Consider the following 24129-nt stretch of genomic DNA (forward strand, 5'->3'; position numbering starts at 1 on the left):
TCTTCAGGTCATTATGAGTTCACAGACACCAAACAATGTATAGGTTCTTTTTAAGTGGTAAAAAAATCCAAATCCAAAGTTTATATTTATTTTTTTTTACAATTTCCGAGACCCATAGCGTCTTCATTTTTCAGGATCTGGGACCGTGTATGAAGGCTTATTTTTTGCACGCTGAGCTAATGTTTTTATTGAACACATTGTCGGATGGATACAATGTTTTTCTGCAGCACAGCTTTTCTCCTTCATAGTCGCCTCCTCCGGCAGCACCTCACACTTCTCTTCCATGTACAATTGGAAACACTTGATGCCGAGAGAAATTGCACTAATTGCAATAAAGCGTATCGTATACAAAGCCTACTTCTTCTGCAGCACCACACTTTTCTCCTTTAGACCTCATTCACACGTTATTTGGTCAGTATTTTTACCTCTGTTTTAGTCCAAGTTTTAGCTTACAAATACTATCAGAGGAAAACATGTCACCACTTCTGTATTTTTCTCCCACTCGTGGTTTTGGCTTATAAATACTGAGGTAAAATTCTGACCAAATACTGAACGTGTGAATGTGGCCTTATACACAGCCTCCACCTGCAGCGCCTCACTGTTCTCTATGGACAGCCTCGTACTGCAGCAGCACCTCACTTCCCTCATTTTCCCGTCACGCCTCTCATTTTCATTTTCCCCTCACATTTCTCATTTTCACCCTCACTCTTCTCATGTTCCCCTTACTCCTCTCATTTTCCCCACACACCTCTCATTTTCTCCCTCACATCTCTCATTTTCCCCATCACTCCTCTATTATCCCCAAAGAAAATTCATTTTCCACTCACTCCTCTCATTTTCCACCTCACACCTCTCATTTTCCGCTCACTCCTCTCATTTTCTCCCTCACATCTCTCATTTTCCCCCCTCACTCCACTATTTTCCCCTCAGTCCTTTCATTTTCCACCTCACACCTCTCATTTTCAGCTCACTCCTCTCATTTTCCCCTCAGTCCTCTCAGGGGTGGCCTGAAGAATCCAGGGTTTCTGGTGACACACGTTGGGCATTCTAGTGCCCTTGCCTCCCCCATTTTCCTTATCTCATGTTGCACCAATGTTCCATACAGGCATCCTTCCGTGGAAGCTCTATCCACAGGCTCAGGTTGTATAGGTTTTTTCTGCCTCCTCATACAAGGAAATTATTTTACTACTAGATTGTGGCCCGATTCTAACACATTGGGTATTCTAGAATATGCATGTCCCCGTAGTATATGGACAATGATGATTCCAGAATTTGCGGCAGACTGTGCCCGTCGCTGATTGGTCGAGGCAACCTTTATGACATCATTGTCGCCATGCTGTGCCCGTCGCTGATTGGTCGAGGCCTGGCGGCCTCGACCAATCAGAGACGCGGGATTTCCAGGACAGACAGACAGACAGAAAAACCCTTAGACAATTATATATATATAGATGGTTTCATCTCGATCATGTCATTCGGAGATTTAGATGGAAACCCCAAAGTAAGTGCACAGCGTAGTGCGCCGGATAAATGTGATCCCAAACATTATGTAAAATATTCCCAATAAAAGATTCAACTCAATCCATAAAAATAGCAAGTCTCCACTCAGGTCCGTCATCTGTCAATGGAAATATAGGAGTAGTGCAAAGGCTCTGGAAAAGTGAAATGGCTCCTCATGTGCTAAAATAATTTTTAGCAAATTCTGCACTCCCAAATCCAAATAGACTGAATGATCCACCGTGTGTAACTGCATCAGAATATAGATAGCCGAATCGAAAACTTATAAATGCAACAAAAAAAAATATAAAAAATACAATAAATAAATATACAGTGGGTGCGAAAAGTATTTAGTCCCCTTTAAATTTTTCACTTTGTTTCATTGCAGCCATTTGGTAAATTCAAAAAAGTTAATTTTTTCTTATTAATGTACACTCTGCACCCCATCTTGACTGAAAAAAACCCAGAAATGTAGAAATTTTTGCTAATTTATTAACCCCTTAATCCCATATGACGTACTATCCCGTCGAGGTGGGGTGGGCCTTAATTCCCACCGACGGGATAGTACGTCATAGCGATCGGCCGCGTTCACGGGGGGAGCGCGGCCGATCGCGGCCGGGTGTCAGCTGCCTATCGCAGCTGACATCTGGCACTATGTGCCAGGAGCGGTCACGGACCGCCCCCGACACATTAACCCCCGGCACACCGCGATCAAACATGATCGCAGTGTACCGGCGGTACAGGGAAGCATCGCGCAGGGAGGGGGCTCCCTGCGTGCTTCCCTGAGACGATCGGTACAAGGCGATGTACTCACCTTGTACCGAGTGTCTCCTCCCTGCAGTCCCCGGATCCAAAATGGCCGCAGGGCTGCATCCGGGTCCTGCAGGGAGTACTGCCGGGTGCCGTGCAGGCGCTGGTAAGCCTGCACGGCTGTATGTTAGATCGCCGATCTGACAGAGTGCTGTGCAAACTGTCAGATCGGCGATCCGTGATGTCCCCCCCTGGGACAAAGTAAAAAAGTAAAAAAAAAAATGTCCACATGTGTAAAAAAAAAAAATAATAATAATTCCTAAATAAAGAAGAAAAAAAAAATATTATTCCCATAAATACATTTCTTTATCTAAAAAAAAAAACAAAACAAAAAACAATAAAAGTACACATATTTAGTATCGCCGCGTCCGTAACGACCCAACCTATAAAACTGTCCCACTAGTTAACCCCTTCAGTGAACACCGTAAGAAAAAAGAGCCAAAAAACGCTTTATTATCATACCGTTGAACAAAAAGTGGAATAACACGAGATAAAAAAAATGGATATAAATAACCATGGTACCGCTGAAAACGACATCTTGTCCTGCAAAAAACGAGCCGCGATATAGCATCATAACCAAAAAAATAAAAAAGTTATAGTCCTCAGAATAAAGCGATGCCAAAATAATTATTTTTTCTATAAAATAGCTTTTATCGTATAAAAGCGACAAAACATAAAAAAATGATATAAATGAGATATCGCTGTAATCGTACTGACCCGACGAATAAAACTGCTTTATCAATTTTACCAAACGTGGAACGGTATAAACGCCTCCCCCAAAAGAAATTCAGAATAGCTGGTTTTTGGTCATTCTGCCTCACAAAAATCGGAATAAAAAGTGATCAAAAACTGTCACGTGTCCGAAAATGTTACCAATAAAAACGTCAACTCGTCCCGCAAAAAACAAGACCTCACATGACTCTGTGGACCAAAATTTTGAAAAATTATAGGTCTCAAAATGTGGAGACGCAAAAAACTTTTTTGCTGTAAAAAGCGTCTTTTAGTGTGTGACAGCTGCCAATCATAAAAATTCGATATAAAAAACGCTATAAAAGTAAATCGAACCCCCCTTCATCACCCCCTTAGTTAGGGAAAAATAGTAAAATTAAAAAAATGTATTTATTTCCATTTTCCCATTAGGGCTAGGGCTAGGGTTAGGGTTAGGGCTAGGGTTAGGGCTAGGGTTAGGGTTACGGTTGGGGCTAGGGTTGGGGCTAAAGTTATGGTTAGGGTTGGGGCTAAAGTTAGGGTTAGGGTTGCGGCTAAAGTTAGGGTTGGGGCTAAAGTTAGGGTTGGGGCTAAAGTTAGGGTTTGGATTACATTTACGGTTGGGATTAGGGTTGGGATTAGAATTAGCGGTGTGTCAGGGTTCGGGGTGTGATTAGGGTTACAGTTGGGATTAGGGTTAGGGGTGTGTTTGGATTAGGGTTTCAGGTAGAATTGGGGAGTTTCCACTGTTCAGGCACATCAGGGGCTCTCCAAACGCGACATGGCGTCCGATCTCAATTCCAGCCAATTCTGCATTGAAAAAGTAAAACAGTGCTCCTTCACTTCTGAGCTCTCCCGTGCGCCCAAACAGGGGTTTACCCCAACATATGGGGTGTCAGCGTACTCGGGACAAATTGGACAACAACTTTTGGGGTCCAAGTTCTCTTGTAATCCTTGGGAAAATAAAAATTGGGGGGTCTAAAAATCATTTTTGTGGGAAAAAAAGGATTTTTATTTTCACGGCTCTGCGTTATAAACTGTAGTGAAACACTTGGGGGTTCAAAGTTCTCACAACATATCTAGATAAGTTCCTTGGGAGGTCTAGTTTCCAATATGGGGTCACTTGTGGGGGGTTTGTACTGTTTGGGTACATCAGGGGCTCTGCAAATGCAACGTGACACCTGCAGACCAATCCATCTAAGTCTGCATTCCAAATGGCGCTCCTTCCCTTCCGAGCTCTGCCATGCGCCCAAACAGTGGTTCTCCCCCACATGGGCATCAGCGTACTCAGGACAAATTGGACAACAACTTTTGGGGTCCAATTTATCATGTTACCCTTGTGAAAATACAAAACTGGGGGCTAAAAAATAATTTTTGTGAAAAAAACTTTTTTTTATTTTCACGGCTCTGCGTTATAAACTGTAGTGAAACACTTGGGGGGGGGTTCAAAGCTCTCAAAACACATCTAGATAAGTTCCTTAGGGGTCTGCTTTCCAAAATGGTGTCACTTGTGGGGGGTTTCAATGTTTAGGCACATCAGGGGCTCTCCAAATGCAACATGGCGTCCCATCTTAATTCCAGTCAATTTTGCATTGAAAAGTAAAATGGCGCTCCTTCCCTTCCGAGCTCTGCTATGCGCCCAAACAGTGGTTTACCCCCACATATGGGGTATCGTCGTACTCAGGACAAATTGCATAACAACTTTTGTGGTCTAATTTCTTCTCTTACCCTTGGGAAAATAAAAAATTGGGGGCGAAAAGATCACTTTTGTGAAAAAATATGATTTTTTATTTTTACGGCTCTGCATTATAAACTTCTGAGAAGCACTTGTTGGGTCAAAGTGCTCACCACACATATCTAGATAAGTTCCTTAAGGGGTCTACTTTCCAAAATGGTGTCACTTGTAGGGGGTTTCAATGTTTAGGCACATCAGGGGCTCTCCAAACGCAACATGGCATCCCATCTCAATTCCAGTCAATTTTGCATTGAAAAAGTTAAATGGCGCTCCTTTCCTTCCGAGCTCTGCCATATGCCCAAACAATGGTTTACACCCATATATGGGGTATCAGCGTACTCAGGACAAATTGTACAACAACTTTTGGGGTCCATTTTCTCCTGTTACCCTTGGTAAAATAAAACAAATTTGAGCTGAAATAAATTTTGTGTGAAAAAAAGTTAAATGTTCATTTTTATTTAAACATTCCAAAAATTCCTGTGAAGCACCAGAAGGGTTAATAAACTTCTTGAATGTGGTTTTGAGCACCTTGAGGGGTGCAGTTTTTAGAATGGTGTCACACTTGGGTATTTTCTATCATACAGACCCCTCAAAATGACTTCAAATGAGATGTGGTCCCTAAAAAAAAAAATGGTATTGTAAAAATGAGAAATTTCTGGTTAACTTTTAATCCTTATAACTCCCTAACAAAAAAACATTTTGGTTCCAAAATTGTGCTGATGTAAAGTAGACATGTGGGAAATGTTACTTATTAAGTATTTTGTGTGACATATCTCTGTGATTTAAGGGCATAAAAATTCAAAGTTGGAAAATTGCGAAATTTTCAAAATTTTCACCAAATTTCCGTTTTTTTCACAAATAAACGCAAGTTATATCGAATAAATTTTACCACTAACATGAAGTACAATATCTCACGTGTCAGAATCGCCAAGATCCGTTAAAGCGTTCCAGAGTTATAACCTCATAAAAGGACAGTGGTCAGAATTGTAAAAATTGGCCCGGTCATTAACATGCAAACCACCCTCGGGGCTTAAGGGGTTAAAAAAGGAAAACTGAAATATCACATTGAAAATAAAACAAAAAAATAAAGAATACACATATTTGGTATTGCTGCTCTATCCGAATATAAAATAAATGTATCCAATCTGTAAACAGCGCAACGAAAAAAAAAATTGAAATGCCAGAATTCTTTTTTTTTTTTTTGGCTGCCACAGAATTGCGATTAAATTTAGTAAGAGGCGATCAAACCATCGTACAGTATGTACTCCAAAATGGTGCAAGCTGAGGGTGCAAAAAATAAGTTCTCACCCAGCCCCAGATCCCAAAAATTGAAAATACTAAGGGTCCTGGAAAATGATGACTAAGGGTACTTTCACATTTGCGTTTCCCTGATCAGCGGACGGCTGCGGACTTCCTCCGTGAAGCCCCGCCCTCGGCCGCACCTCCGCCGCTAGCTCCGCCTACTTCTGCATGCCGCCCGCATGCGACCTCCGTACCTATCTTTAACATTAGGTACGCAGGTTGTGCGGCTGTATGCGGAGGCTGCCGCATGCGTCGTTTTGACGCTGCGGCGACCAGCGTAGGACGCAGCCTGTAGCATTTTTTTTTTTTTTATCCGCAGCGTCAAAACGACGCATGCGGCAGCCTCTGCATACAGGCGCACGACCTGCGTACCTAATGTTAAAGATAGGTACGCAGGCCGCATGCGGGCGGCATGCAGAAGTAGGCGGCACTAGCGGCGGAGGTGCGGCCGAGGGCGGGGCTTCACGGAGGAAGTCCGCAGCCGTCCGCAGATCAGAGAAACGCAAATGTGAAAGTACCCTTACACAAACTTTTTTTTCATACAAATTTTAGATTTTTGTCACCATTTAAATATAAAATGACCTGGACATGTTTGGTCCCTGTGTACGCGTGCCGACCTGGGGTATCATACTGCCAGGTCTGTTTTACCATGCAGTTAACGTGGTAAATAAAAATCCCAGAAGCCTGTACAGTTGTGAAGCTGGATTTTATTCTTCCAGAGTTTTTATATATAGGTAAACCGTCTAACCCTTGCTTTGGGAAGGATAGGGGGGTAATGTATTACTAGAATGGAGTGTTGTTCTAGTGATTTTAAAGATGCAGGTTATGTAATATGCCATTTTTATAGACTGTTATGAAATGAAATAGAGGATATATAAAACAAGTATAGACTTTGATTGAGAGTTAATGGAGACAATTTTCCCACACCGACCCTGGTGATTTTCTCAGATACATACCGGAAGCATGTGATCAGCTTTGTACAGGGAACATTCAGTCATTACTATATACAAACCCTTTGTTAAACTAAACAGAAAGCTTCCCATATTTTCCACTTCTCGGGAAATCCTCTGCTTGTGGTGTTCACAGATTTACAGCCTCAAAGTCTATGGTGACATGACACATTACATGAAACAGAATATCAACCCGAGATGGGATTGGTCAGGCGTTGTGCCAGCCTAATTCTGGAATGTATTTTGAGTTCTCGTGTCGGCATTGTGTGGAGTCGTTTCGGATGTTCCCATAGTCCTCACACTGTCAGAGCAGCATTGTGAAGTGGATAATGGAAACAGGGCCGTTCACTGCATGCTAACTACGTGTCACGTGGGTATGCTTTCTAGAAGAAATCCTTATTTAGCTGCCTGACATACACCTTTGTGTAATGTGTGTCCATTATTCTAGGTTGCAGCTTTTCCACTGAGATGATGAGTCACTTAGGCTAAGTTCACATTAGCGTTTCTGTGCACACAGCGTATCATCTGCATGCACAAACGCATGCCAAAACACATGCAAATGCATGTTTACACAGCGTTTTTTTATCCGCATGATCTTACGCATGACGGCAAAAAAAAAACGCTGCGTGTATATGCGTTTTTGCATGGGTTTGCATTGTTTATGCGCTTGCGTACTGTATTTCCCAATGGGAATTTCTATATATAGAGACACTGAACAGATGAAATCCTCTTCTTTTCATGCTGTATCCTGCTTCAAGATGGATCTTAACGTGGAGAGCTTCAATCTGAATCTGGATTTATCATTGAAATTGGCTTTTGCTTCTGCTGTGGCTTCTGAGGAAGAAAGGAGAAGAGAAAGACGGAGAAGACGTCGTCGTCGCTATTGGCAACACCCCATTCTTGAAGTCTGAGCGAGCCGTGGAGCCTACCACTCATTGTTCACCGAGCTTCGTGAAAACCCGCAAAAGTTTTTCGAGCACACAAGAATGTCTGAACAGAGCTTCCAAGAATTGCTGCTACGTGTCAGAGGATCCATCGCCAGGCAGGAGACACAGCTACGTAGAGCAATTCCTGCTGAGTAACTTCTGTTGGTGACCCTAAGGTACGTAATTTTGAAAAAGAAACACCTGTCATGAATATTCTTGTTAAAAAAGCCATGTACTGATTTTGTTTTCCCATTTTCTTATCCACAGATTTCTGGCTACCGGAGAGACCTTAAGATCTCTACATTTTCAATTTCGGATTGTACTGTCCACCTTTCTGGGATTGTTGGAGACACCTGCCGTGCATTGTGTGACATCCTGCTTGCAGAATTCCTCCCCCCACCCACAACTGAACTCTGGCTGAAAAATGCAGAAAAATTCTATGAAATTTGTAATTTTCCAAACTGTGTTGGGGCTGTGGACGGCAAAACAATTCGGATTCTGAAACCTGCTGGAAGTGGATCCGAGTACTTTAATTATAAAAAAAATACTTTTCCATTCTTCTGATTGCAATTGTGGATGCTGAATGTTGATTTGTCGCCTTTGACGTTGGCTCATTTGGACGAGGAAATGACTCAGACTTTCAAAAACTCTGACATGGGACAACATTTGTATGGTAATAATTTTAATTTTCCACCACCACAACATCTTCCGACCACAGAAGGACTGCCAATGCAATTTTTTGTTGTTGGGGATGAGGAGTTTCAAATGTGTGCCAATTTAATAAAACTGTACTCGAGTCAGGACTTGATCCACACAAAAAGGTTTTTCAACTACAGACTGACAAGGGCGCATGAAGAACTGTGGAGTGTGGCTTTGGTTTGCTGGCAGCTAAATGGCGCATTTTGGGAACACCAATCAATCTTAAAATAGAGACAATTGATGAGGTTGTGAAAGCGTGTGTTGTACTGCATAATTACATCCTGTCAAAAGAGCAACCCCACTTCAAACTTCAGGAACCTGTTAATACCACATTGTCAGATTACCATGCTCACCCTCTGAGGACTACAGTGGAAGTTGCCCAAATGAGGATAAATTGGTTGCCTACTTTGTCTCTGATATTGGACGTATGGCATGGCAAGATGAAATGGTTTAAGCTGTATAAGTCAAATGTACCTGTAATTTTATGTACCTGTACTTTTTCCTGATTGTAATATTAACACCTTGACTGTAACTTTAATAATAAACACCTTAACTGTAACACCCGTTAATACTTCACTCAACAATACACTCAACACACTCAATACACACGTTTAAATAAAGAGAGAAATACTTCACTCAACAATACACATATATTTAAATAAAGAGCTAAAGAAAACACAGTGAGACAGTTATTGTGAATCAAAATAATTTTTACTAACAAAAATAAAAACAATTTTAAATTAAAAAGAAATAAATGAAAATTTGATTTACTTTTGGGGTCTGCAGGAGGGAGTTACATGGTGGACCTGAGGTGTGTCGGGCTGAGATGGTAGGCTGGGGGAGGTTGGGGAAGTAGTGAAAGTGGCAGTCAATTGGAGGATTGGGTCAGAAACATTGGCAGAGGACACATTGGGACTGGAAAACAAGTTGGAAGGGATTGACACATTGGATGGGAAAGAAGCAAGGGAATGTGTGGACAGACCTGAAAAAAAGACACATTCGGAGGTGAGGGTGGAGGGGGTTGGTTAATGTCTGAGCAGCTTTTCATTTCCTGAACTTTGTTTTGCTGCCTCCTCTGCCTTTTGGTTCCTTTTGCTGCATGGTTGAAGTGGAAGGCTGGGTTGCTGTGCTCGGCTGCATGGTGTAGCTGGGTACTGTTGGAACAGTCCTAATGTCCAGCGGTGGTTGTGGTGGTAGTGGATAGTACCACTGATGCTGTCCTGCAGCTTGTTGCCCTGTAGGCAGAGGCGTAGCTAGGGTTTTGGTTCGGGGGGGGGGGGGGGGCGAAGCTTCTGAGTGGGTCCCTAACCAGGTAACCTTGATTACAACTCGGTGACGCATCCTAATATTGGAGGAGAACCTCAGCGGATGACAGCAATGTTGCTGAAAATAATCTCTATACAAAGACCAACACAGATATTACTGCCATATGGTCAGTGGTAGATACCAGTCCTACAGATCATAAGACATTACAGCACAGTTACAGATAATGACTTACTGCTGACGTTCTTTCTGATGGAATCGTTCATTTTTCCCATCTCTTCCATCTGGCCCAGACCGACATGACGACTTCTTCCAGCCACGACTCAGCTACAGAGATTACAAAGATACATTTCACTTCTCATATTCCAGCCCCAGATCACTATCTATTCCCAACCTGCACAAACTCCTCCTCCTGCTGATATCCCAGTACTGAGCCGCTGCTGCCTTATATGTCCCTATTACTGCACCTACTGTGTGGTTCTCTGTGCCTTCTAAATTCTAAAGCAACCCTCGAGGACTGGAGTTGAGAAACACTGTTCTAAAGACCCACCAAAAGGTCATGTTTTCAGGATTTCCTTACTACTGCATAGGTGATGGAATTAATGCTTGAGCAGGTGATGAAATTATCACCTGTGCAATACTAAGGAAATCCTGAAAACATGACCTGTTGGTGGGTCTTGAGGACTGGGTTGAGAAACACTGCTCTAGAATATAGTAATGCCGGGTGCAAGAAAACTGCCCATATTTTGCCCCCTAGAAAGTAATAATGCCCTCTGTGTGCCCCTTTGATAGTCACAGTAACCTGCGTTCCCCTATAACAATAAGTGCCCACTTTACATTTAATAATGTCCCTAGTCTCCCCTGTACAGTTCCCCTATACACAGTAAGATACTCTCTTATACACAGTATAATGCCCCCTCACTGTATAGTACCACCCACACAGTATACTGACCCCTTAGTAGCCCCAAAACTGTTTGATGGCTCCAACAATGTAAGATGACACCCTCACTGTAATCTCCACACTGTATGATGGCCAACTAGATAGCCTCAATATAGTATAATGCACCAGATAGTCCTCCATATAGTAAAATACACTCCCCATAGGCCTCCACATAGTATAATGCAGCAGATAGTCCTCAATATAGTATAATGCACTCCCCATAGGACTTCATATAGTATAATGCACTCCCCATATGCCTACTCTATATTGTATAATGCACCCCCATAGGCAGACTCCATACGCAGATTCTATAACACAAGGCAGCCCTATAGGCAGACTCTATAGCACAAGCCAGCCCCCATAGGCAGACTCTATAGCACAAGGCAGCCTCCATAGGCAACCCTCTAGAATATAGTAATGCCTGGTGCAAGTGCCCTGGAAAACAGTGCCCATATTTTGTCCCCTAGAATGTAATAATGCCCTCTGTGTGCCCCTTTGATAGTCACAGTAACCTGCGTTCCCCTATAACAATAAGTGCCCACTTTACATTTAATAATGTCCCGAGTCTCTTTAGCACAAGGCAGCCCCCATAGGCAGACTCTGTAGCATAAGGAAGCCCCCCAAAGGCAGACTCTGTAGTATAAGGCAGCCCCCCATAGGCAGACTCTGTAGTATAAGGCAGCCCCCATAGGCAGACTATAGCACAAGGCAGCACCCTTAGGCATACTCTGTAGTATAAGGTAGCCCCCATAGGCAGACTCTATAGTACAAGGCAGCCCCCCATATGTAGGCTCTAGTATAAGGAAGCCTCCCATAGGCAGACTCTAGTATAAGGAAGTCCCCCATATGCAGGCTCTAGTATAAGGAAGCCCCCCATAGGCAGACTCTGTAGTATAAGGCAGCCCTCCATAGACACTGTAGTATAAGGCAGACCTCCCCATAGGCAGACTCTGTAATAAGGCAGCCCCCCATAGGCAGACTCTGTATTAAGGCAGTCCCCATAGACAGACTCTAGTATAAGGCAACCTCCCCATAGGCAGACTTTAGTATAGGCAGCCCTCATAGGCAGACTCTGTAGTATAAGGCAGACCCCCCATAGGCAGACTCTGTAGTATAAGGAAGCCCCCTATAGGCAGACTCTGTAGTATAAGGAAGCCCCGATAAGATTTTAGTATAAAGCAGCCCCCATAGGTAGACTCTATAGCACAAGGCAGCACCCATAGGCAGACTCTGTAGTATTAGGAAGCCCCCTTAGGCAGACTCTGTAGTATAAGGTAGCCCCCATAGGCAGACTCTGTAGTATTTGGCAGCCCCCATAGGCAGACTAGTATAAGGAAGCCCTGATAAGACTGTAGCATAAGGCAGCTCCCATAAGCAGACTCTATAGTATAAGGCAGCCCCCCATAGGCAGACTGTAGTATAAGGAAGCCCCCCATATGCAGGCTCTAGTATAAGGCAGCCCCCATAGGCAGACTCTGTTGTATAAGGAAGCCTCCATAGGCAGGCACTAGTATAAGGAAGCCCCCCATAGGCAGACTCTGTTGTATAAGGAAGCCCCCCATATGCAGGCTCTAGTATAAGGCAGCCCCATTGGCAGACTCTAGTATAAGGAAGCCCCCATAGGCAGACTCTAGTATAAGGCAGCCCCCTATAGGCGGACTGTAGTATAAAGCAGCCCCCCATAGGAAGACTCTAGTATAAGGCAGCCCCCCATAGACACTCTGTAGTATAAGGCAGACCTCATAGGCAGACTCTGTATTAAGGCAGCCCCCCATAGGCAGACTTTGTATTAAGGCAGCCCCCCATAGGCAGACTCTGTATTAAGGCAGCCCCCCATAGACAGACTCTGTAGTATAAGGCAACCCCCCATAGGCAGACTCTGTAGTATAAGCAGCCCTCATAGGCAGAATCTGTAGTATAAGGCCGACCCCATAGGCAGACTCTGTAGTATAAGGCAGCCTCCATAGGCAGACTCTGTAGTATAAGGCAGCACCCATAGGCAGACTGTAGTATAAGGAAGCCCCGATAAGATTGTAGTATAAAGAAGCCCCCATAGGCAGACTCCATAGCACAAGGCAGCACACATAGGCAGACTCTGTAGTATTAGGAAGCCCCCTTAGGCAGACTCTGTAGTATACGGTAGCCCCCATAGGCAGGCTCTGTATTATTTGGCAGCCCCCATAGGCAGACTCTGTAATAAGGCAGACCCCGATAGACATACTCTGTAGTATAAGGCTAGCCCCCATAGGCAGACTCTGTAGTATAAGGCAGCCGCCATAAAAAATACTCACTTCTCTTGTTCCTGGCTCCTCTGCTGCTCTGAGCGTCCACACCTCCGGATAGCGTGACGTCATCGCTCACACTGTCCCGTGTCGGTGACTTCAGACGTTGACAGGGGGATGATGGGAGAGGGAGCGTAACGCTCCTCTCATCAATGCGGTCAGCTGTATCGGCATCTAGCCATTACAGCTGATCCTGCGATGACAGACGGGGGGGGGGCACTGCTGGCACCGGGCCCCCCGCCTTCTCAGGGGCCCCATAGTGGCCAGGTGCCAGAGCAGGGAAATCGATTCTCCCTGCTCTGCTGCAGAATGTAACTGTATCAGCGCGCTGTGCACACGCCGATACAGTTACAGTAGTGTAGCTCTGGGTGGGCCCTATCAGAGCGTCGGGCCCAGGGCGATGGCCCCCTGGTAGCTACGCTACTGCCTGTAGGGAATAAAGTTTGTGCCTGCTGCTGATATTGGGACCACTGCATGGCCTTGGTATAAGCAGCCTGACAGGCCTTCATCCCATAGAGCAGGAGATCAGGTTTTCCGTCACGCCCCGTTCTATAGCGGAAAAATAATGTTGCGCTGGTCTATTAAGGTCGGCTTCTAAGCGGTCAACCCACTATCCAGTCCTTCTACAACCGCCTTCATCCCAGCCTGGAAGACCAAGCTTAAGTGAATAAACTCGGGCGTGACTTACCTCTCCCAGGCCCTTTGCCGCTGCTGAGCAGACCCAAGTAAAGTAGTGGCAGAGGGCTGGGAAAGGGGAAAACCAAATAGACCCGGCTTCCTGTTCCCCAGCCTGTGAAGCCTGCCTGGTTGCTCCATCGCTGGTGGATGATTGGGACTGGGCCTGTTCGTTGGCTGGTCGATGAGGGGGTGCTCCAACAGAGGATGATCCAGGTTGTGTGGTGCTGCATCAGGTTCTGTGGAAAATAAATGAAAAACATTAGTAAAACAATTAAAAGTTTAAATAATAGTAACACAACACAAAAGATACGTTCGCTGAGCAAGTGCAGGCTTCAGAAAAGAAAGCTGATTATGGTACTTATATTTTCTGACTTTTGTAGCAGCACCACTTCGAACCCGAATCTCCTTTCTCATGTCCTTATTGAAGCGATCCTTCATCGAATGCCAACAAACTTTTACTCTCTTCACTGTGTAGGGGGACGAACAAAAATTAATTAATAACAACATTTACTGCAAAATTGACGTGTAAGACCACATTGCAATACTTACGAAAATCCTTTCTGACTTGTGGCCTTGCATGGTCTCAATCATCCAACAGCGATCTGGCCACTTCTTCCCAGAGTCGTCGGATCAAGGCAGAGTCGGAATGATTCCGATCACAAGGGTCACACAACGCTGCTCGCTCTTGCACAGCTTGAATAAGGATGTCATCGATATCACGTTTCCTTCCTCACATTGTGGAACCTATATATGAAATACAAAAAAAGAATTGTAAGTAAAACTGAAAACAAATTCAATTACAACTCTGATAAAGGCTACTTACACCCCGTCTTTCCTCCTCAGCAACTTGAGGCTGACGACCCTGGGAAGAATCATTTCCACTCGACTGCTCCTGCTGTTCCACACTGGAAGGTACCTGTAAAGAAAATACATGATTTACCACATGTATAATATTGACAGTCAATACATACCAATCAGTAAATCAAATGTGATTACATAATCAGTGTCATGTCCACTTTCGGAAGCTTCAGTGGAGGACATGTTGGAAGAGCAGGCAGCTGTCAATTGAAACACTAGAGAAAAGAACAGATAAGAAAAAATTAAGTTAAGAGCCAAACACCATGTAGCTCAAAACAAAAAAAAATAGACACCAATACTTATATTATATTACAGGCAGTAGTCCAACAGCACAGCAGTTGGGCAGCACCAGGAAGACGGCAGGACCAGGAAGGCGGCAGCAGCACCAGGACCGGGGCAGCAAACAGTCTACAAGGAATAGAAAAAAATGAGTACAGAGTACAGATTGCAAAGACTAACAGACATTTTCAAAGATTCTATACTTACATCCAGCAGCACCAGAAACCCGGCAGCAGCAGGAAGGCAGCAGCACCAGAAAGATGGCAGCACCAGGACCGGAGCAGCAAACAGTCCACAAGGAACAGAAAAAAATCAGTACAGAGTAAAAGATTTTATACTTCCAGAGTCTTGTAGTCTTGAGAGTAATGGACTACCTGTCTCCAGACCCCCATTTATACATCAGGGATTTTGCAGGTGGTAACATCATTTCCTGGCCATGATTAGTGTGAAGTACCCATGCGTATCGAACACATGCGTACGCATGTCCTTGCGTACCAATGCGTTCCCATAGACAGTATTTTTTTTTTGGACACAATCATCCACCTGCGGACGATTGCGCAATGTTTGACACCTCAAAAAATGCAACCTGTTGCGTTCGCCGGACACCGCCGCACACCGCGAAACGACGCATGCATTTTTGCAGTTCAGTGTCATGGCAAATGTAGCACTTTGAGTTTCACAGGCTCTTTGCTGTCCTGTACATTCAAGTTTTCATGTGGTCTGTGGTCCTAAGTCAGCTAAAAGAAACTCCAAAAAAGACAGATAGGAATTAAAAACTGCTATTGCTCCATCAGAACAGACTCACTGACGACTCTCATGTAACCCATTCTGCAACCAGGTAACACAGATGCTATAGAAGGCAAAATATTGAGTCAAATTAAATGGCTCTGTACCTCTCAAGCCCTACACACACGCTGAATCCGCCAATATCAATGGAAATATTGATCTGGCATGTCCGATTTCAGACTGACAATCATATTGTCTCCCTGAGATAAGCCTGAATTAAGAGGAGTGGCACAACGCAGGATCAAGACTTTACTAAAATGCTATGTCAGGACACCTATAGCCGACCATACACTTTAGATGGTTCAGCTAAACAATGTCATTTGGCGGGCGCTCTTCAATTTCGCACTGACTATCGTATTGTCACCATTAGATAAGCCACTGACAATTGCTACCTCATAGAGAAGGCAGGAGCACTTTTGTTCCTTTTAGACATCTACAGTGGGGAAAATAAGTGTTTGATACACTGCGAATTTTGCAACTTTTCGCACCTACAAAGAATGGAGAGGTCTGTAATTTTTGTGTAGGTACACTTTAACTGCAAGAGAATCTAAAAATAAAAACCACAACATCACATTGTATGATTTTTAAATAATTAATTTGCATTTTATTGCGTGAAATAAGTATTTGATCACCAACCAGCAAGAATTCTGGCTCTCACAGACCAGTTAGTTTTTCTTTAAGAAGCCCTCCTACTCTGCACACTTTATCTGTATTATTTTCCCCTGTTTGAACTCGTTATCCGTATAAAGACACCTGTCCAGACACGCAATCTACCTTTCCACCATGGCCAAGTGCAAAGAGCTGTCTAAAGACACTAGGGACAAAATTAAAGACCTGCAAAAGGCTGGGATGGGCTACAGGACAATTGGCAAGCAGCTTTATGAGAAGGCAACAACAACTGTTGGCACAATTATTACAAAATGGAAGAAACACAAGATAACTGTCAATCTTCCTATATCTGGAGCTCGCCTAATGTGGCAAGGATGATTCAGAGAAAGGTCAGGAATTAACCCAGAACTACAAGGAAGGACCTGGTCAATGACCTGAAGAGAGCTGTAACCACAGCCTCAAACATTATCGTTAGTAACACACTACACCGTCATGAAGTAAAATCCTGCAGGGCATGCAAGGTACCCCTGCTCACGCCAGCACATGTCTAGGCCAGTTTGCAGTTCGGCAATGACCATTTGGGTGATCCAGAAGAGTCATGGGAGAAGGTCATGTGGTCGGATAAGACCAAAATATAACTTTTTGGTATCAACTCCACTCGCCATGTTTGGAGTAAGAAGGATGAGTACAACCCAAAGAACACCATCGCAACCATGAAGCATGATGTGGGAAATATCATAGTTTGGGGGTGCTTTTCTGCAAAGGAGACAGGACGACTGCACCGTATTGAAGGGAGAATGGATGGGGTCATATATTGCAAGATTTTTGCCAGCAACCTCCTTCCTTCAGAAAGAGCATTGAAGATGGGTTGTGGCTGGGTCTTCCTGCAGGACAGTGACCCGAAAAACACAGCCAGGGCATAAGGAGGAGTGGCTTCATAAGAAGCATTTAAAAGTCCTAGAGTGGCCTAGCCAGTCTCCAGACCTGAAACCAATAGAAAATCTTTGGAGGGAGCTGAAACTCAATGTTGCCTGGCAACAGCCCTGAAACCTGAAAGATCTGAAGAAGATCTGTATGGAGGAGTGGGCCAAAATCCCTGCTACAGTGAGTGCAAACTTGGTCAAGATATATAGGAAACATCTGACCAATGTAGTTGCAAACAAATGTTTCTCTACCAAATATTAGTTTTGTAAAAGTCATGCAATGTGATTTTCTGGATTGTTTTTTGTGATGTGATTTTCTGGATTTTTTTTTGTAAGATTCTGTCTCACAGTTGTGTAACACAATAAAAATTACAGACCTCTCCATTCTTCATAGGTGGGAAAACTTTCAAAATCGGCAGTGTATCAAATACTTATTGTCCCCGCTATATGTATAAATTAGCAGTGTTATTAGTGTTACTAGTTGGGTGGTGAGTCCGTGCACACTTTGACATTGTCAATCATTGTCAAACCTTGTAAAGACACTCTCTGCTAAAAGTAGGAGTTGTCACACCCTGTTCTCTGTTTATTAATATATATATTCTGGGATATTAACAGAGGAATGGACAACACAGAATTTAAAAAAATAAGAATACTGAGAATCCTCATAAATTATAGTGGAGTACACATCATTATTGTTCATATATGATAATAAGGCTCATATATCACAAGCTTCATTGGTGATAAGTATGCTGGGGATGTTAATTTAGTTATTTAACCTCTTACTGACATGCGCCGTACATATACTGCAGTGCGGAAGTTGCGCTCCCATTAACTGCAGTATATGTACGGTGCGGCCTCACACTGAGCGCCACATCGATCGGGTGCCGGTGTCAGCTCTATGTGAGAGCTGACACCCTACTACAACGCTCACGATTGGTGCTACAGCGATCGTGGGCATTTAACCCTGCTGATGCCCGCTGTCAATAGTGACAGCGACTTAGAGGAGCATCGCGCAGGGAGAATGGGCTCCCTGCGCACTTCCATCAGAAAAATGGAAGCTGGGCGATCAACATGTGCCTGCTACTATAGGAAATGAATATTCACTGCTCCGCACGTCCATAGTCCCCTCCTGCTTCTGATTTCATGTTGGCAGCTGTGACTAAGACTATGTTCACACGTTGCATTTTTGCTGTTTTTTTTTAAATGCAAATTAAAAACTGTGTTTTACAGTACCAGTGAAAGCTGAGATTTCAGAAATCTCATGAAACACATTGGGGTTTTTTTACTGGCTGAATTGGAAAACTGCTGATTTTTCTCATTTTACTGCCAAGAGAGCAAGTTTTGCCCGCAGCAAAAACACATGTGAAAATAGCCTAATGGGAAAGATTTACTTGGTGTGCCCAGTTACAATTGAGTGAGGCTCCATCCTTTCGATGTGAGTTGTAGAAGTGCCTTCATATAGCTGTCGTTACTACAGTATTATAAAGCATCTTCAAACAGTACATTTGATTACAATAGATTTATTTTAAGATGTTTAATGATTTGCCGCTAAACCCCTCACAAATAGTGTACACACATTTTTCATGGCTGTATATAAAGATATTTTCTCCTGTAAAACTCATGTTTTTGTTTCTTCTTCTTAGTATTATTATTTATTTATTTATTTATTTATTTCATATCTATTAATAATAAAACAGTTATTCTGACAATTCCTGGAATAACGTAAAATATTCATTTAATCAAATTTTTTTGTGTTTTCAGAATTATGGTTTGGAAACTGACAACATGAAAAACTTGGTGCTAAAACTCAGATCAGCTTCCAACAACCTTCAAAATTATATTGGCAACCGGAGGAAAAGTGCATCTTATGATGGGTCTACTTCTTATAAACCTCCCAATGAGTTCCTTACATCAGTGGTTGACCTGATAGGCTCAGCCAAAGCCCTGTTAGCCTGGCTGGACAGGTAAGCCTTATCGATAAATGCGAGTCATTACTTTCACTTTTGTGCCTGTTGTCTGATTCCATTCTAATCTTTCTAGCAGAATAAAAATCTTTAAGACTGATTTATGATATGAATTGTTCTGCCATGATTGAAAATGTTACCGTTAGGGTATGTTTCCACGTTCAGGATCGCTGCGTAGAGCCACAGCGTCAAACACGCAGCATCCAGATGTTACAGCATAGTGGAGGGGATTTCATGAAATCCCGTCTCCACTATGCGGTAAAACACGCAGGCGGCAGATCCACGTAAACGGACATGCGACGCGTCATTTCAGAACGCAGCATGTCTGTTTACATTGCGGCGACGCAAATTTACCATAGACTATCATTAGATGCGGTAAAACCGCATCTAATGATTAGTCACATGCATAGAAACTGCGTAAACGCAGCTTACTACACATGTCTGTCGGCTAACCTATCCGGCCCCGGAAGTCCCTCGTCCACTGCAGTTCTCGCGATAACTTATCTTATCGCGAGAACTGCCGTGCACGTGACCGGGAGTTATCTCCGGTCACTAGTCTGGTTCTCACAAACAGCTGATCAGCTGATTGTGAGAACGCTGTAGTGTAGGTGATCGCTGGAGAGTTATCTCCGGCGATCATCTACAGGCTCTGCTACATCTTGATGTCAGGCATCCAGATGTAGCAGAGCCGGACTCATCTAGACTGTGTGCACATACAACACACAACATACACCATGCAACATACACCTTGCAACATGCAACATACGACATGCAACATGAGACATGCAACATACGACATGTGACATGCGACATACGACATGCAACATGAGACATGCAACATACAACATGTGACATGCAACATACGACATGCAACATGTGACATGCAACATACGACATGCAACATGTGACATACGACATGCAACATGTGACATGCAACATACAACATGTGACATGCAACATACGACATGCAACATATGACATACAACATGCGACATGCTGCATGCAACATGCAACTTGCTGCATGCAACATACTACATGCTACATACAACATGCAACATACTGTACAGAACATGCAACATTCATAACATACATACAGTACATACAGTACATACATACAGTACATACAATACATACATATAGACATACAGTAAATTAAACATAGAGTACATACTCACCATCACCTTGTCACCTTGATCCCCAAAGCCATTTTCACCTGTAACAAATAATAAAATAATAAACAAACAATATAGTCCCTCATCCGCAGATATCCAATTAAAACAAGTGTCCCACGATGATCTGCCGTGGAGAGAAGCCACATAAGCTGATGTGACCGCTCTCCAGGGGCTCCAGGAATACATTGATGGAAGCTATCCTTCCACAATGTATTCTCCACAATGTATTCTTCCGCCCCTGTGAGAAAATAGTCCCTAGTCTCACTTGTGGCACTGCTGTGTGGGAAAATTCCCACACAGCTTTGCCATAAAGTGAGACTGTGAACTAAGGTAACCTCAGTGATACACTGCAGGATCCATTGTCTCCTGTCAGTGTGTCACTGGAGGGCCTATAGAGCGGTAACATCACCCGATGTCACTGTTCTATAGGGGAGATCGTCGTGGGACATTCGTTATTAATTGGTCTACGGCGGAAACTAAGTACCGTATATACTCGAGTATAAGCCGAGATTTTCAGCCCACTTTTTTGGGCTGAGAGTGACCCTCTCGGCTTATACTCGAGTCAGTGTCGGTGTGGGGTTGGCGGGTGAGGGGGAGCGGCGGCTGTGACATACTCACCTGTTCCCGGCGCGGTCCCTGCATGTCCGATGGTCTCCGGGCAGCTCTTCCATCTTATGGGGCATATATGAGGAGCATCTTATGGGGCATATATGAGGAGCATCTTATGGGGCATATATGAGGAGCATCTTATGGGGCATATATGAGGAGCATCTTATGGGGCATAATGTGTGGAGCATCTCATGGGGCCCCTAATGTGTGGAGCATCTCATGGGGCCCCTAATGTGTGGAGCATCGTATGGGGCATAATGTGTGGCGCATCTCATGGGGCCCCTAATGTGTGGAGCATCTCATGGGGCCACAATGTATGGAACATCGTATGGGGCCATAATGTGTGGGGCATCTCATGGGTCCACAATGTATGGAGCATCGTATGGGGCCATAATGTGTGGAGCATCTCATGGGGCCATAATGTATGGAGCATCTCATGGGGCCATAATGTATGGAGCATCTCATGGGGCCATAATGTGTGGAGCATCTTATGGGGCCATAATGTATGGAGCATCTTATGGGGCATATATGAGGAGCATCTTATGGGGCATATATGAGGAGCATCTTATGCGGCATAATGTGTGGAGCATCTCATGGGGCCCCTAATGTGTGGAGCATCTCATGGGGCCATAATGTGTGGATAATCTTATGTGGCCATCAACCTTTATGCAGCATTGTATGGGGCAAATGTTTCTATGGAGCATCTTATGGGGCCATTATTAATAATAATAATAATAATAATACATAATCTTTATTTTATATAGCGCTAACATATTCCGCAGCGCTTTACAGACATTATCATCGCTGTCCCCAATGGGGCTTACAATCTAAATTCCCTATCAGTATGTCTTTGGAATGTGGGAGGAAACCGGAGTGCCCGGAGGAAACCCACGCAAACACGGAGAGAACATGCAAACTCTTTGCAGATGTTGTCCTTGGTGGGAATTGAACCAAGGACTCCAGCGCTGCAAGGCTGCAGTGCTAACCACTAAGCCACCGTGCTGCCCATTATTAACCTTTGTGCAGCATTATATGGGGTATATTTTAATATGGAGCATCTTATGGGGCCCATCATGAACTGTATGGAGCATTATATGGGGCTCCTGATTCAATATGGATATTCAAAAACACTTAACCTACTGATGTCTCAATTCATTTTACTTTTATTAGTATCTATTTTTATTTTTGACATTAACTATTATTAACTATTATATATTAATATCTATGGCCCCTCTCTAGGCCATGAATATCAGCCCGCAGCTGTCTGCGTATCCTTTCTGGCTATAAAATATAGGGGGACCCCACGTTATTTTTATAGCCAGTAAAGGCTGCGCCGACAGCTGCGGGCTGATATTCATAGCCTGGGAAGCTCCATGGGTATTAACTCCTTCCCAGGCTACAAACATCAGTCCCCCAGGCGCTGACTTTCCCTCTCTGGTGCAGAAAATTTGCGTGGGAGCCCACACCACTTTTTTTTTTTTTAAATTTTTTTTTTTAAATTAAACATATTGCGTTTAAGGCAGGCGTCAATACCCGTCACTGCCGCGGACACTCGGGACCGGAGCGTTCAGCTGCATAGAAATACATGCAGTCGCACGCTCCGCTCCCGAGTGCCGATGGCAGTGCCTGGTATTGAAGCGAGAGACTTGTGTGAGTTTCTCACAAGTGTGACCCCGGCCTAACGCAGATTTCGTGTGTGTGTCTTTATTTGGGATCACACATGCGAGAAACTCGGACGAGTCTCGCATCTTAATACCCGACACTGGCGCCGGCACTCGGGAGTGGAGCGTGCAGCTGCATAGAAATACATGCAGCCGCACGCTCCGCTCCCAAGTGCCGGCGGCAGTGCCAGGTATTAAGATGTGAGACTCGTCTGAGTTTCTCGCTTTTGTGATCCACCTATCATATCTATCTATCGTATCTACCAATCATGTTTATCTATTATCTATCTATCTATCTATCTATCTATCTATCTATTATCTATTTATCTATTATCTATCTATATATAGATAGATATGTAGATAGATATATTGATAGATGGATACGATAGGTGGATACAATAGATAGATATGATAGATATCTATCGTATCTATCGTATCCATCTATCTATCGTATCTATTATCTATTTATCTATTATCTATCTATTATCTATATCAATATATCTATCTATCAATATATCTATCTATAGATATTTTTATAGATCGATATATCGGTAGATAATAGATAGATATATCGATAGATAAATACGATAGATAGATCCATAGATAGATATGATAGATAGATAGATACGATAGACAGATACGATAGATATAGATAGATACGATAGACAGATACGATAGATATGTATCGTATCTATCTATTGTATCAATCTAACTTATCTATCTATCTATCTATCTATCTATCTATCTATCTATCTATGTGTGTATATTCTTCAATAGAATGTGTAAATGAAGAGGTTGGACAAGAAATGACTTCACAATTCTTTTTTTTTTGTATATCTTTATTGAGCTTAGAAAAACACACACAAATCCGCATAAAAAAAACGCATCAAAAAACGCATGAAAAACGCCTCAAAAAGCGCATGAAAAATGCAGGTGACCTCAGGTGCAGATTTGGTGCAGATTTTACCTGCGTCAAATCCTGATCAAATCCTGATGCAATCCTGAACGTGGAAACATACTCTTAGGCCATGTGCACATGTTCAGTATTTTTCGCGTTTTTTCGCTATAAAAATGTGAAAAAAACGCTTACATATGCCTCCTATTATTTACAGTGTATTCCGCATTTCTTGTGCAAATGTTGCATTTTTTCCGCGAAAAAATCTCATCGCGGAAAAAAAAGCAACATGTTCATTAAATTTGCGGAATTGCAGGGATTCCGCACACCTAGGAGTGCATTGATCTGCTTACTTCCCGCACGGGGCTATGCCCACCATGCGGGAAGTAAGCAGATCATGTGCGGTTGGTACCCAGGGTGGAGGAGAGGAGACTCTCCTCCATGGACTGGGCACCATATAATTGGTAAAAAAAAAGAATTAAAATAAAAAATAGTGATATACTCACCCTCTGATGGCCCCGGAGTCATCCCGCCTCTCAGGTGCATGCTGCCGCTTCGGTTCCTATAGCTGATGTGTGGTGAAGGA

The 24129-nt window shown here is 43.4% G+C and overlaps 1 protein-coding gene across 1 annotated transcript in view; it reads left to right on the forward strand.

Annotated features, from left to right (window-relative positions):
- Window positions 1–24129, forward strand: part of CNKSR3 (CNKSR family member 3) — a 176070-nt gene that overhangs the window by 66920 nt on the left and 85021 nt on the right. The window contains exon 3 of the mRNA XM_077289082.1: window positions 19004–19206. Within this exon, the coding sequence (XP_077145197.1) occupies window positions 19004–19206 (203 nt within the window). The remainder of the gene's footprint in view (window positions 1–19003; window positions 19207–24129) is intronic.

The sequence above is a fragment of the Ranitomeya variabilis genome, chromosome 2, assembly GCF_051348905.1.
Source record: "Ranitomeya variabilis isolate aRanVar5 chromosome 2, aRanVar5.hap1, whole genome shotgun sequence".
NCBI lineage: Eukaryota > Metazoa > Chordata > Amphibia > Anura > Dendrobatidae > Ranitomeya > Ranitomeya variabilis.